General features: G+C 47.5%; 1 protein-coding gene across 1 annotated transcript in view; it reads left to right on the top strand.

Annotated features, from left to right (window-relative positions):
* LOC144479707 (small conductance calcium-activated potassium channel protein 2-like) overlaps positions 1 to 11,816 on the top strand; it is a 201,047-nt gene extending 189,231 nt beyond the window's left edge. Inside the window, exon 9 of the mRNA XM_078198737.1 lies at positions 11,651 to 11,816. Within this exon, the coding sequence (XP_078054863.1) occupies positions 11,651 to 11,756 (106 nt within the window). The 3' untranslated portion in view covers positions 11,757 to 11,816. The remainder of the gene's footprint in view (positions 1 to 11,650) is intronic.
* Positions 11,817 to 14,261: the final 2,445 nt, after the last annotated feature.

The raw sequence follows: 14,261 nt of genomic DNA, 5'->3' as shown, positions 1-14,261 counted from the left end.
TAACCGGGGCAGTGTGTTAGACACTAACAGGGGCAGTGTGTTAGACACTAACCGGGGCAGTGTGTTAGACACAAACCGGGGCAGTGTGTTAGACACTAACCGGAGCAGTGTGCTGGACACTAACAGGGGCAGTGTGTTAGACACTAACCGGGGCAGTGTGTGAGACACTAACAGGGGCAGTGTGCTGGACACTAACCGGGGCAGTGTGTTAGACACTAACCGGAGCAGTGTGTTAGACACTAACCGGGGCAGTGTGTTAGACACTAACTGGGGCAGTGTGTTAGACACTAACCGGGGCAGTGTGTTAGACACTAACCGGGGCAGTGTGTTAGACACTAACCGGGGCAGTGTGTTAGACACTAACCGGGGCAGTGTGTTAGACAGTAACCGGGGCAGTGTGTTAGACACGAACCGGGGCAGTGTGTTAGACGCTAACCGGAGCAGTGTGTTAGACACGAACCGGGGCAGTGTGTTAGACGCTAACCGGGGCAGTGTGTTAGACGCTAACCGGAGCAGTGTGTTAGACACTAACCGGGGCAGTGTGTTAGACACTAACCGGGGCAGTGTGTTAGACAGTAACCAGGGCAGTGTGTTACACACTAACCGGAGCAGTGTGTTTGACACGAACCGGGGCAGTGTGTTAGACACTTACCGGGGCAGTGTGTTTGACACTAACCGGGGCAGTGTGTTAGACAGTAACCGGGGCAGTGTGTTAGACACTAACCGGGGCAGTGTGTTAGACAAAAAACGGGGCAGTGTGTTCGATACTAACTGGGGCAGTGTCTTAGTCGCTAACCGGGGCAGTGTGTTCGACACTAACCGGGGCAGTGTGTGTGACACTCACCGGAGCAGTGTGTTAGACACTAACAGGGGCAGAGTGTTAGACACTAACCGGAGCATTGTGTTAGACACTAACCGGGGCAGTGTGTTAGACACTAACCGGGGCAGTGTTTTAGACACTAACCGGGGCAGTGTGTTAGACACTAACCGGGGCAGTGTGTTAGACACTAACCGGGGCAGAGTGTTAGACACTAACCGGAGCATTGTGTTAGACACTAACAGGGGCAGTGTGTTAGACACTAACCGGGGCAGTGTGTTAGACACTAACCGGGGCAGTGTGTTAGACACTAACCGGTGCAGTGTGTTAGACACTAACAGGGGCAGTGTGTTAGACACTAACTGGGGCAGTGTGTTAGACACTAACTGGGGCAGTGTGTTAGACACCAACCGGGGCAGTGTGTTAGACACTAACCGGGGCAGTGTGTTAGACACTAACCGGGGCAGTGTGTTAGACACTAACCGGGGCAGTGTGTTAGACACCAACCGGGGCAGTGTGTTAGACACTAACCGGGGCAGTGTGTTAGACACCAACCGGGGCAGTGTGTTAGACACTAACCGGAGCAGTGTGTTAGACACTAACTGGGGCAGTGTGTTAGACACCAACCGGAGCAGTGTGTTAGACACTAACCGGAGCAGTGTGTTAGACACTAACCGGGGCAGTGTGTTAGACACCAACCGGGGCAGTGTGTTAGACACTAACCGGAGCAGTGTGTTAGACACTAACCGGGGCAGTGTGTTAGACACTAACCGGGGCAGTGTGTTAGACACTAACCGGAGCAGTGTGTTAGACACTAACTGGGGCAGTGTGTTAGACACCAACCGGAGCAGTGTGTTAGACACTAACCGGGGCAGTGTGTTAGACACTAACCGGAGCAGTGTGTTAGACACTAACTGGGGCAGTGTGTTAGACACCAACCGGAGCAGTGTGTTAGACACTAACCGGAGCAGTGTGTTAGACACTAACCGGGGCAGTGTGTTAGACACCAACCGGGGCAGTGTGTTAGACACTAACCGGAGCAGTGTGTTAGACACTAACCGGGGCAGTGTGTTAGACACTAACCGGGGCAGTGTGTTAGACACTAACCGGAGCAGTGTGTTAGACACTAACTGGGGCAGTGTGTTAGACACCAACCGGAGCAGTGTGTTAGACACTAACCGGGGCAGTGTGTTAGACACCAACCGGGGCAGTGTGTTAGACACTAACTGGGGCAGTGTGTTAGACACTAACCGGAGCAGTGTGTTAGACACTAACCGGGGCAGTGTGTTAGACACCAACCGGGGCAGTGTGTTAGACACTAACCGGGGCAGTGTGTTAGACACTAACTGGGGCAGTGTGTTACACACTAACTGGGGCAGTGTGTTAGACACTAACTGGGGCAGTGTGTTAGACACTAACTGGGGCAGTGTGTTACACACTAACTGGGGCAGTGTGTTAGACACTCACCAGGGCAGTGTGTTGGACACTAACTGGGGCAGTGTGTTACACACTAACTGGGGCAGTGTGTTAGACACTAACCGGGGCAGTGTGTTAGACACTAACTGGGGCAGTGTGTTACACACTAACTGGGGCAGTGTGTTAGACACTAACTGGGGCAGTGTGTTAGACACTAACTGGGGCAGTGTGTTACAGACTAACTGGGGCAGTGTGTTAGACACTAACTGGGGCAGTGTGTTAGACACTAACTGGGGCAGTGTGTTAGACACTAACTGGGGCAGTGTGTTACACACTAACTGGGGCAGTGTGTTAGACACTAACCAGGGCAGTGTGTTAGACACTAACTGGGGCAGTGTGTTACACACTAACTGGGGCAGTGTGTTAGACACTAACCGGGGCAGTGTGTTAGACACTAACCGGGGCAGTGTGTTAGACACTAACTGGGGCAGTGTGTTAGACACTAACTGGGGCAGTGTGTTAGACACTAACTGGGGCAGTGTGTTAGACACTAACCGGGGCAGTGTGTTAGACACTAACTGGGGCAGTGTGTTACACACTAACTGGGGCAGTGTGTTAGACACTAACCGGGGCAGTGTGTTAGACACTAACTGGGGCAGTGTGTTACACACTAACTGGGGCAGTGTGTTAGACACTAACCGGGGCAGTGTGTTAGACACTAACTGGGGCAGTGTGTTAGACGCTAACAGGGGCAGTGTGTTAGACACTAACAGGGGCAGTGTGTTAGACACTAACCGGGGCAGTGTGTTAGACACTAACTGGGGCAGTGTGTTAGACACTAACAGGGGCAGTGTGTTAGACACTAACCGGGGCAGTGTGTTAGACACTAACTGGGGCAGTGTGTTAGACACTAACCGGGGCAGTGTGTTAGACACTAACCGGGGCAGTGTGTTAGACACTAACCGGGGCAGTGTGTTAGACACTAACCGGGGCAGTGTGTTAGACACTAACAGGGGCAGTGCATTAGACACGAACCGGGGCAGTGTGTTAGACACTAACTGGGGCTGTGTGTTAGACACTAACTGGGGCAGTGTGTTAGACACTAACCGGGGCAGTGTGTTAGACACTAACCGGGGCTGTGTGTTGGACACTAACTGGGGCAGTGTGTTAGACACTAACCGGGGCAGTGTGTTGGACACTAACTGGGGCAGTGTGTTAGACACTAACCGAGGCAGTGTGTTGGACACTAACCGGGGCAGTGTGTTAGACACTAACCGGGGCAGTGTGTTGGACACTAACTGGGGCAGTGTGTTAGACACTTACGATAGAACCTGTTGAATCCAGCTCAGACTGAGGCAATGACAATCTTCCCCAGTTAACAGTCTGAAGTGAGTGAAGGAAAGCAATTTCCCATGAACGTGACATTCAACGAACTGAACAGACGATAATTATGTTACTAATTTCATGAAATTTAGCCGTTTTTTGAGAGTCACTGCGATGGGGAATTGGGATGGGAATGGGACATGGGAATGGAAAGTACTGTGTGGGAGAGATGCAAGTGAAGGAAGTTCCAGGTCATGTGATGTTGTGGTCAAAGCCAGGGAACAGTTTCCTGCATCTTACTCACCAATTGGAGATGTACAGAACCATCGGGTTGACTGAAACCAAATATTCATGCTCAAGGTAAACGAGTTGTTAAATAAAGTACATGGGGCGGGATTTTACGACCTCACTCGGGCGAGACCGGAAATTCCTGCCCAAGGTCAACCAAGATTTCTGTCGTCGGACCTTCACCCGTGGCGATTCCATGGCGGGCGGGGTGGTAGAGATCCAGCCATGGAGACTGGTTCCTCTCGGACCTTCATGGAGAACATTCCAACCACCAGTTGATGCCTTTGCGAGCTTTAGTGTTGAACTGTACCCAAGCCAAACTCCCAGATTAAAGTTTCAGAATTGAATTACCCACAAACGTACTCGGTAATCAATGAAACCCCAATATTAATGGGTTTGGAGAGAGAAATATTAAACCTATAGATTAACTGCTGGGGAGGTTGTCCTGTGGGCCTACACACATCACTATCCGATTAAATGTTGGTCTAATTTAAACATGGTTTTAGCCGAGTGAAACACCTTAAACAATATGCTTTCAAAGTGATGAAACTTATTAATTGAAGCTTACTTAGTAACCAGGTTACCAGCCGAAATAAACTGCCATTTATTTTAAGTTGTCTTTTCCTCCGTTATGTTGAATCTCTGCTCTGTTACCATAGCAACAAGGCCTCTTTCACATGATATTCGCATTTTTTTCAATTGGGTTTTTGTTTGCAACATCAGAATGTAATCAAGAATCTCCGGCTTTCAGACTTTGGTTAATAATCCGATTGGAGATTTTTAATCTCCTTATTGACTCTCAATTATTAATATCAGCAATTATAACTGGACCTTCTGGCGTTAGGGTTGCCAATGCTCTAGGATTCCCCTGGACTCTCCAGGAGCTAGGGATTCGCCTTCAGGACATTGCAACGAGCAAAGTCCTGGGAGAATAATTTTAATGTTGTGTTCCTTCTCTTCTGAACAACGTCAATAGTTAGAAAAATATTAGAAATGAAGAGAACTGGCCATATGATCGACAGTCAAGATTCATCCAACCAGGACTCTGTTCTTTGTCCAGTTGGCTGTGGGAAGGAAGGTTGCCATGGGATGGACATGTCAGATGGCTAATAGCGGGAGTTCAGGGAGCAGGGTGGTTGGAGGTCAAGTGATGAAATATGGCCAAGCACAACTGGCAGTTCCACCCTAGGGGACATCACTGAGAACGAGTGAGTGGCCAGCCGGTATGAGAGGTGTGCTTTTGCAGAGGTGTTTCACTGTGAGTCCTGTTGGTGAGTGTCCAAACCCAGTAGTCAGGGACCCATCCCAGCATAACTCTTGCCTCTTCCAAAAGAAGTGAAGTAACTGGGGTGCAATGGCCACCACCTCAAGAACTAAAGGCTTCTTAGGCTGAGGGTCAGTGACTCTTGCCATGGGAACAACCAACCAAATGCAAGGAGAAATCTGCACATTGATATCCCTAATGTCTCCAGTAACCAATGGAAACCATCAGGGAGTAAGCATTTCCAAGTTGTTAGTGCGGGAATGCAGGTTCCTTTAGTCTGTTGTTACTCATCATTAGCTCGTGTGCTGAGGATAGCTGGGGTCAGAGTCACTGCTAAGAGCCAATGGTTTGAGAACATTTTCATTCCAGTCCTATCTGATTCTGATTTAGTGCCTTTATTTGTGATCAGTCTATATCAATAACCGATATTTGCTAAAACAGTGACGCCAAATGTTATAATGTCTGAGAGTTATTGTTCATATTCAGAGTGCTTGATTTCTATCACACCGTTGACAATCTCAGGACGTCCCAAAGTACTTTACAGTGAAGGAATACTTTCCAAAGTGTAACCATTGTGGTAATGTAGGAAATGTAACATCCAATTTTCACACAGCAAGATCCCACAAACAATGTTATGATAATGACCGGATCATCTGCATTAGTGATGCTGTATGACGAATGAATATTATCCCAAGCCACCTTTTCTTCCAAATAATGGTATGGAACCTTTAACATCCATCTAAGAGGGCAAATAGGCCTCAACTTACTGTCTGACTCAAAAGATAGCACCCGTGACAGCACAGCCTTCCCTCAGTACTGCAGTGGGAGTGTCAGATTAGGTACTTGCATCTCCTGAGTAGAACATAAACTCACAACCTACTGATTCTGAGGTAGAATCTGATTCACAGTGAACACAAGTCACTCGACCTGAAATGTGCTGTGGCCAAAGAGGCTCCAATCAAAGCACTAATGAAATAGTTGCCTTGACTCCTGTGCTGTTGGCACGGATACATTGAATAGGGTGCAAAATGGAATGATCCCAATTTCAGTACACTGTCCTGCAGAATCTTGCAGGAATGCTATCAGCTGGGTATTTGATGTTTTAGCTGGGGCAACACAATTTGCCCTCTCCAACCCTTACACAGGAGGACAGCCGATCCCCATAGAGTTTGTACCCAAGCAACAAGAGTCTCTGAGGGGGGGGCGAGGGATGAATTGGAGTCGGGGGAAGGGCGTGCTTCACATTTCAATCCAACCTCTAGCACTGGCACAGCACCCAAAACAAGGCGCCTAAAACAAGGTCCAATCTGGTACTAGCTTCCTCCTCACCTCAGGACAAATCCTCACCTCCTTTTTTTGGACTATTGGTTAAGAAGCTTCAAAGTCAGAGGCGGGGAAAGTTCATGTGAGAGTGGTTGGATTATTGTTATTTGTTGTATGTTCCTTTATCCCTGTGTCTTGTCGTATTAATCCTGTGATGTGTTTTTGTCCTTTTTTTTCTGTTCTGTTTCGCTAACTCAATGCAGAGGCCAGAAGTAAGTTGTGTTTGATTTTATAATCTTCCTTTTCCTTTTGCATGGGGAGTTGGGGTCCGATGGTTAGGAGCTTGTGCGCTGCGGTAGGAACCAGTCCGATAGGTATGTCTGCGACCTCGCCATTCCTCTCCTACACTGCTCAACCAATGGGCTCGCTCTGCCCTGTTAGAAAGTATCTTCTCCAGGTGTGCCAACATGTTCTTAACGTACATCTCAATCCAAGAGTGAAGACAAAGTTAAAAGTTTTAAATTTAATTCAAAGAAACAAAAATATATTGGAGGAGGTGGAGTTGGAGGGAAATGGGAGCTACCATCTTGGGCAGGGGAGGGAAGCAGAGATGAGAGGGTCCATGGTAGATCCATACTAATTCCAAAAAGGTTCCTGCAGGCCTGATGGACCAATTTCCGATATACCACCTCGTACATTGGTGTGGTAATGGGAGAAAGGGGTGATGTTTGACATGGACTGTGCCAACCTTAGATTCCCAATTCTAAATCCCGGAGAGACCCCTCCCCAAAATCTTATTACATCAGGTCTCCCCCCTACCCGAGGGCCCCTTTTACACATTGAACCCATCTCCTCTATTCGAAGGCCAAATGCTTGGGGCCTGAGTGATGGGCTAATGAAGGTTAGAGGGTAAATCTCAGCAGGAGTTGCACACACACATGCTGCCCACAATCTTGCGCCCATTGGATTCATGACTGCAGCTGCCTGCCCGGTCGCACTGAGACTCCTGACATTTACCCCCTCTGCGTGGCTGCATGTGACAGACTGAGGTCAAACAAAGTAAGGTTCACGTGTGGAGGCCCAAGCAGGAAGTGTACATGTGCAAAGTAAGCAGATCGTGGGCTGTCCGCTCCGAGGGCAATCGTTCAGTCACAGCATGAATAATAGGTTCTTGATAGTCGCTAACTTGGGATGTAAGTGTGTCTTACTGAGTGCCATCAGTGTCTCCAATGTGCTCAATAGCCCATCATTCTTCTGTCGAAACAAGGTATCCGTCACGTGCATGTTTTTCCCAGGTTTGAGCATGAATATGAAACATATTGAACGGTGATGAGGAAATGGGGATTGAGCAGGAGGCTCTGAGGTGGAGCTAGTATGAGCATGATGGGTGAATGGCCTCTTCCACGTTGAGCTTTGTGTAATTTGTATTTCTTTCAAATTGAAACTTAGCAGAGAACACCAATCACAAACTGAATGTTCCTGATGACTGAGGAGTCCTGTGCTGAAGGGTGGGATGGTCTATGCAGGTTAGGGGAGGGTAGGGCCACACTTACTGATTCTCACAGGACAATGGCAATTTAATTTGCCCGGGTCTGACATCTCACCGCTGCTCTGCCCAAAGCGCAAATGTACAGTTAGCAGCGACCCCTGATTAAGCAGTCAATATCTGAGCCTCCTTACAGCTGTGACCTGGATTGACCTGAACTCTCATCTTCCAAATCACCATCTCAGTCCATTGCTCACACCCAGCACTCATCCCGCTGTCCCTGTCAGGGAACACGCTGGGACAAAACAGCAGGCACTTCCGTGACATGATTAATATCCTATTGCACTCAAGATTTTGTGCTTGCAGATATTGTCTCTAAATGTTTGCAAGTGTCATAGAGTCAGAGAGATATATAGCACGGAAACAGGCCCTCCAGCCCAACTCATCCATGCTGACCAGGTTCCCTAAACTCAGTTAGTCCCATTTGCCTGTGCTTGGCCCATATCCCTCTAAACATCTCCTATCCATTCACCTGTCCAAATGTCTTTTAAATGTTATGATTTGGAGATGCCGGCGTTAGATTGGGCTGAGCACAGTTTTGTATCCATTTAGCTACCTCATCCTGGATGCCGTGAGATTTAACCTTATGCATTAACCTACCATGCGGTACCTTGTCAAAGGTCTTGCTAAAGTCCATGTAGACAACATCAACTGCACTGCCCTCATCTATCTTCTTGGTTACGCCTTCAAAAATCTTAATCAAATTTGTGAGATATGATTTTCCACTCACAAAGCCATGCTGACTGTCCCTAATCAGTCCTTGCATCTCTAAATGCCTGTAGATCCTGTCTCTCAAAATACCTTCCAACAACTTACCCACTACAGATGTGAGGCTCACCGGCCTGTAGTTCCCAGGCTTTTCCCTGCAGCCCTTTTTAAACAAAGGCACAACGTTTTCCACCAATCTTCAGGCACCTCACCCATGACTATCGATGATTCAAATATCTCGGCTAGGGGACCCGCAATTTCCTCCCTAGCCTCCCACAATGTCCTGGGATACACTTCATCAGGTCCCAGAGATTTATCTATCTTGATGCGCTTTAAGACTTCCAGCACCTCCTTCTCTGTAATATGTACACTCCTCAAGACATCACTATTTATTTCCCCAAGTTCCCAAACATCCATGCTTTCTCAACAGTAAATACCAATGAGAAATATTCATTGAGGATCTCACCCATCTCTTGTGTCTCCACACACAGATGACCTTTTGATCCTTAAGAGGTCCTACTCTCTCCATAGTTACTCTTTTGCCCTTTATGTATTTGTAGAAGCTCTTTGGATTCTCCTTTGCTTTACCTCCCAAAACAATTTCGTGTCCCCTTTTTGCCCTCCTGATTTCTCTCTTAACTCCATTCCTACACCCCCTATACTCTTCAAGGGATTCACTTGATCCCAGCTGCCCAAGCATGTCATGTGCCTCGTCTTCTTCTTGACCAGGGCCTCAATATCCTGAGTCATCCAGGTTCCCTACTTCTACCAGCCTTGTCCTTCACTCTAAGAGGAATGTGCTTACCCTGAACCCTGGTTAATATACTTTTGAAAGCCTCTCATTTACCGAATGTCCCTTTGCCTTTCCACAGACTTTTGAAAGTTCCTGCCTGATACCATCAAAATTGGCCTTGCCCCAATTTAGAATATTAACTTTTGGGACAGACCTATCATTCTCCATAACTATCTTAAAACTAATAGAATTATGGTCACTGGTCCCAAAGTGGTCCCTCACTAACACTTCTGTCACCTGCCCTTCCTTATTTCCCAAGAGGAGGTCAAGTTTTGCCCCCTCTCTGGTCGGGCCACCCACATACTGAATAAGAAATTCCTCCTGAATACACTCAACAAATTTCTCTCCATCCAACCCTCTAATGCTATAGCTGTCCCAGTCAATGTTGGGAAAGTTAAAATCCCCTACTATTACCACCCTATTTTTCTTGGAGCTATCTGTAATCTCCTTACATATTTGCTCCTCAATTTCCCGCTGACTATTTGGGGGCCTATAGTACAACCCTATCAAAGTGATTTCCCCCTTCTTATTTCTCAGTTCTACCCATATAGACTCAGTGGCCGAACCCTCGGATATATCCCCTCTCAGTACTGTCTATTGAGTTCAGTGGGGAGTGAGATCGGGGGGTTTGAGAGTATAAAGCAGTATCGGACCCAATCCTATCCATTTCCTAACTCTGCAGTTAGATTGGCCACAGAAAGAATTCTGCAAAGCTTTTAGATGTTGCTACACAGCTCCTTAAATTTACTCCGGTCATTCCTCCTTCTCCAAGTAATTGGTAACGAGGGAAGAATTACAAAACAAGATGAGTGAAATATTAACCACATCATTGAGATGTGATAGCGAGTGCGTGGGAATAAGTGTGGAGGGAGTTAAAGTGAGCAGGGATCCTGTGCAATAAATAAACTCTCGAGTCTCTCCCACCCTCCACTTCCTGAATGCTGTCCATTGCAGATGGATCCGACAGGGAAATCACAGCCCTGCCAGGCTCAGAATGACACCATGGCGAGTAACAGAGGCTCAGGGGACTGTACACTGAGATAGTCAGAGATTAGGGGCAGAGGAAGAGGTTACTGAGGGCCAGATAGGTGACCGAGGGAGAGAGAGAGAGGTGACTGAGGGAGAGAGTGATGACTGAGGGAGAGAGAGAGATGACTGAGGGAGAGAGAGAGGTGACTGAGGGAGAGAGAGAGAGGTGACTGAGGGAGAGGTGACTGAGGGAGAGGGAGAGGTGACTGAGGGAGAGAGAGAGAGGTGACTGAGGGAGAGAGAGAGAGGTGACTGAGGGAGAGAGAGAGGTGACTGAGGGAGAGAGAGAGAGGTGACCGAGGGAGAGGGAGAGGTGACCAAGGGAGAGGTGACTGAGGGAGAGGGAGAGATGACTGAGGGAGAGAGAGAGATGACTGAGGGAGAGAGAGAGATGACTGAGGGAGAGAGAGAGAGGTGACTGAGGGAGAGGGAGAGGTGACTGAGGGAGAGGGAGAGGTGACTGAGGGAGAGAGAGAGATGACTGAGGGAGAGAGAGAGAAAGGTGACTGAGGGAGAGGGAGAGGTGACTGAGGGAGAGGGAGAGATGACTGAGGGAGAGAGAGAGAGGTGACTGAGGGAGAGGGAGAGGTGACTGAGGGAGAGGGAGAGGTGACTGAGGGAGAGAGAGAGAGGTGACAGAGGGAGAGGTGACTGAGGGAGAGAGAGAGGTGACTGAGGGAGAGGGAGAGGTGACTGAGGGAGAGGGAGAGGTGACTGAGGGAGAGGTGACTGAGGGAGAGGTGACCAAGCGTTTGAACGAGAAGAAAAACATTTCTGAATGGTTCGGAATAAAATCCAAGAAAAGTTACTATTGCATTTGGATGTGTTTGAAGAGTTTGACAGAGCAAATAAACGGAAATATTTTCCACATGTTTGAAGGGTCAATAACAAGAGACTGAAAGTTATTACGAAAGAGGCAGAGAAGGAGATGAGGAGACATTGTAACAAGTTGTTATGATCTGGAATGTTCTGCCTCTGGGCAATGGAATTCAATAGTAACTTTCACCAGGGAATTGGATAAATACTTGAGCGGAGAATTTTGCAGGTTTCTGGGGAGAGAGCAGAGTGGAGAATCAGATAACTCTTTCAACCAGGCATGGGCACCTTTTGTGCCAGCCACGTTTAACAATATAATTCAATTTGACCTCACCCCGCTGGCCCCGAAACATTAATCATCTAAAGTATATATTTTATGCTTTGCAGTTTACTGGCATCTGAAACCTTGATGTGGAGATGCCGGCGTTGGACTGGGGCAAACACAGTAAGAGTTTTAACAACATCAGTCATCACAGATTTCCACTCCATCTGACGAAGGAGCAGCGCTCCGAAAGCTAATGGCATTTGCTACCAAATAAACCTGTTGGACTTTAACCTGGTGTTGTTAAAATTCTTACTATCTGAAACCTTGCCATTTCTTAGAGAAAGAGGAAGTTAGCCTGCACCATAACAGGACGTTAATGTCAAGCCTAAACAGGAAGTTTTGATTACAACTAAAATAAGTCTTCTGATTGAATCCAAAAGCAAACAGGACGAGGTTTGGAGAAATGACAGGAGGCGAAAGAAGTGTTTGAATTTACAAAACAGGAAACTTTAAAAACTCGCCGCCTTTCCCCTAATCTCATGCAAATGGGGTTTAAGAGAATATCATCGGCCTAGAATTTTGTCTGCTTGTTGGGCAGAAACGGGTGAATTTCCTGGCTCCAAGAACCCAAACTCTTTAAAAATGTCAGAGTGAATGTCTGAATTTCAATCTGGGAGTTGGGCCAGCAGCCCCTGAGCAGGAGAGAAAGGCAGGTTGACTCCATGCTCCCACTTTGTGCTGAGGCTTAATAAATAAAACAGTAAAACAGCGCTCATACACTCCCCATGCCCCATCCATACCTTGTGCCCTCTGACCACCCCGAGGCCCGTCATATCCTCCATGCCACCCACGTTCCCCTGCCACACCCCATGGGCTTATATAGCCCTTATGCCAACTTAGTGCCAACTCATGCCAATCCATGACCCCTCTCCTATCATCCTTTGCCCCTACACCTACCATGCCAACTCACCCTATATCTACCATGGGCAGACCTCAGGGCCCATGCTGAGATTAAATTAAATTAAATTAAATTCCAAGTGTTGACATTAAATTGCATTCATAAATCCTATTTGCTATATTTCCATTCCGTCAACTACAGTATGCTTTATAACAACAAACATTTCATTCACTTGCATAATCCCATATAAAAACAAGAATTGAAATTCATAGTCCCACTTCTAAATCTCCATAACCACTTGAAGCTGTCAATCAAACTGCGAAATGGCAGACAGTTTACTGTGATAACGGACGGTTGTGAAATCAGTCTTGCAACACTAATTCAGTAATGGAAACCCGAAGGATTATGTCAGCAGACTTAGTGAAATATCAAACAATCATCTTTTTTATCAATCTCCAAACAGTTTTTTACCAAAAATTTAAGAGGCCTTGACGGTTTGACGGCTCCCTTTGACAGTACACCTCGGCAGCTGTTTTTGATAGTTCCATTGAGTTTCACAGCTCCAATGAATTAATGCCCTTTTTACGCACATTCATGCCTAATTTTAGTGGCCCAAAGGATAGCTGGCCTCTCCCAAAGGGAATCTGACCTCCCCAAAATGTGTATCGGGGCCACATCCAACAGGATGCCTTATCTCTCCAAAAGGGTGCCTTGGCTATCTGAATGAACCCACAGGTGGCAGACCTGCCCCTACCTGCGCCCATTCTGCCTCCTTCAAATTTCAGACCTCCCCGCACACCAAAACCACACAGGTGGACGCGGCTGTTGATTTCTATGGCAGCTGCCTCTGCGCGAATCCCGACACATGCCCATTCCCTCCCTGTGTTGGGGCTGGGAATTCCAGATCCGGGTCTCCCTCACCTGGTGTCCCCTGCGGAGAGCTTCCCTGTCGCGACGGAAGCCCAGGCCATGGACTTTGTCCAGTTTGCACCTTAGAAATTTCCAGATGACCTACTCCGGAGACAGCAGCAGAATTCCGAATGTAAACAGGCTGGGAGCTGACGTGGACGTGACCCTGTTCGATATTAATAACATTTTTAAGCTGTACGCATTCTGCAGCATAGGTGCTGACCACACAATTATTGAACATTTTCAAATGGGAAAGATATGGGAACCCGGTAAAAATGAGATTTGTGTTAAATTTAAAAATGCTGTCACATTCTTGGCAACAAAGCTGAAGATTTAATTCAGCCGGTTAAATTCTTTAAATATTTCTTCATCACTAACAAGGCCAACAATTATTCCCATCCCCTCTCTTGCCTTTGACAAGGCGCTGATGGGCTGTTATTTGAAACCATTGCAGTCCATGTGTTGAGAGAGTTGTCACTAAGAGATTTAGATCTTGTGAATATAAATCTCCCCTTAACATTTCTTGTCCCAATTGGAATAAGATATGAAACCGGGGCAGAGGTCGGTCGTGCCAACCCACGTGTCTATTCCGCGATTCCAAACACAAAGAACAACACAGCATAGGAACAGGCCCTTCGGCCCACCAAGCCTGTGCTGATACGCGTTTCCTATCCCTCTGTTTGCCTCCCGTTCATGTCTCTATCAACATACACCTTGAACGTTGCTAATGTTCCTGCTTCCACCGCCTCCGCTGGCAGCTCGGTCCAGGCACCCACCGCACTCCGTGTGAAGGATTTTCCTCGTACGTCTCCCCTAAACTTACCATCTCGCACCTTGAGCCTGTGCCCTCTTGTAGTCGTCCCTTCCATCCTGGGAAAAAACCTCTGACTATCCACCTTGTCTATGCCTCTCATAATAGAACATAG

This window comes from Mustelus asterias, chromosome 26 (genome assembly GCF_964213995.1).
Source record: "Mustelus asterias chromosome 26, sMusAst1.hap1.1, whole genome shotgun sequence".
In the NCBI taxonomy this organism is placed as follows: Eukaryota; Metazoa; Chordata; class Chondrichthyes; order Carcharhiniformes; family Triakidae; genus Mustelus; species Mustelus asterias.
The sequence above is the reverse complement of the archived record's forward strand: the minus strand, read 5'-3'. Positions and strand labels throughout refer to the sequence as shown.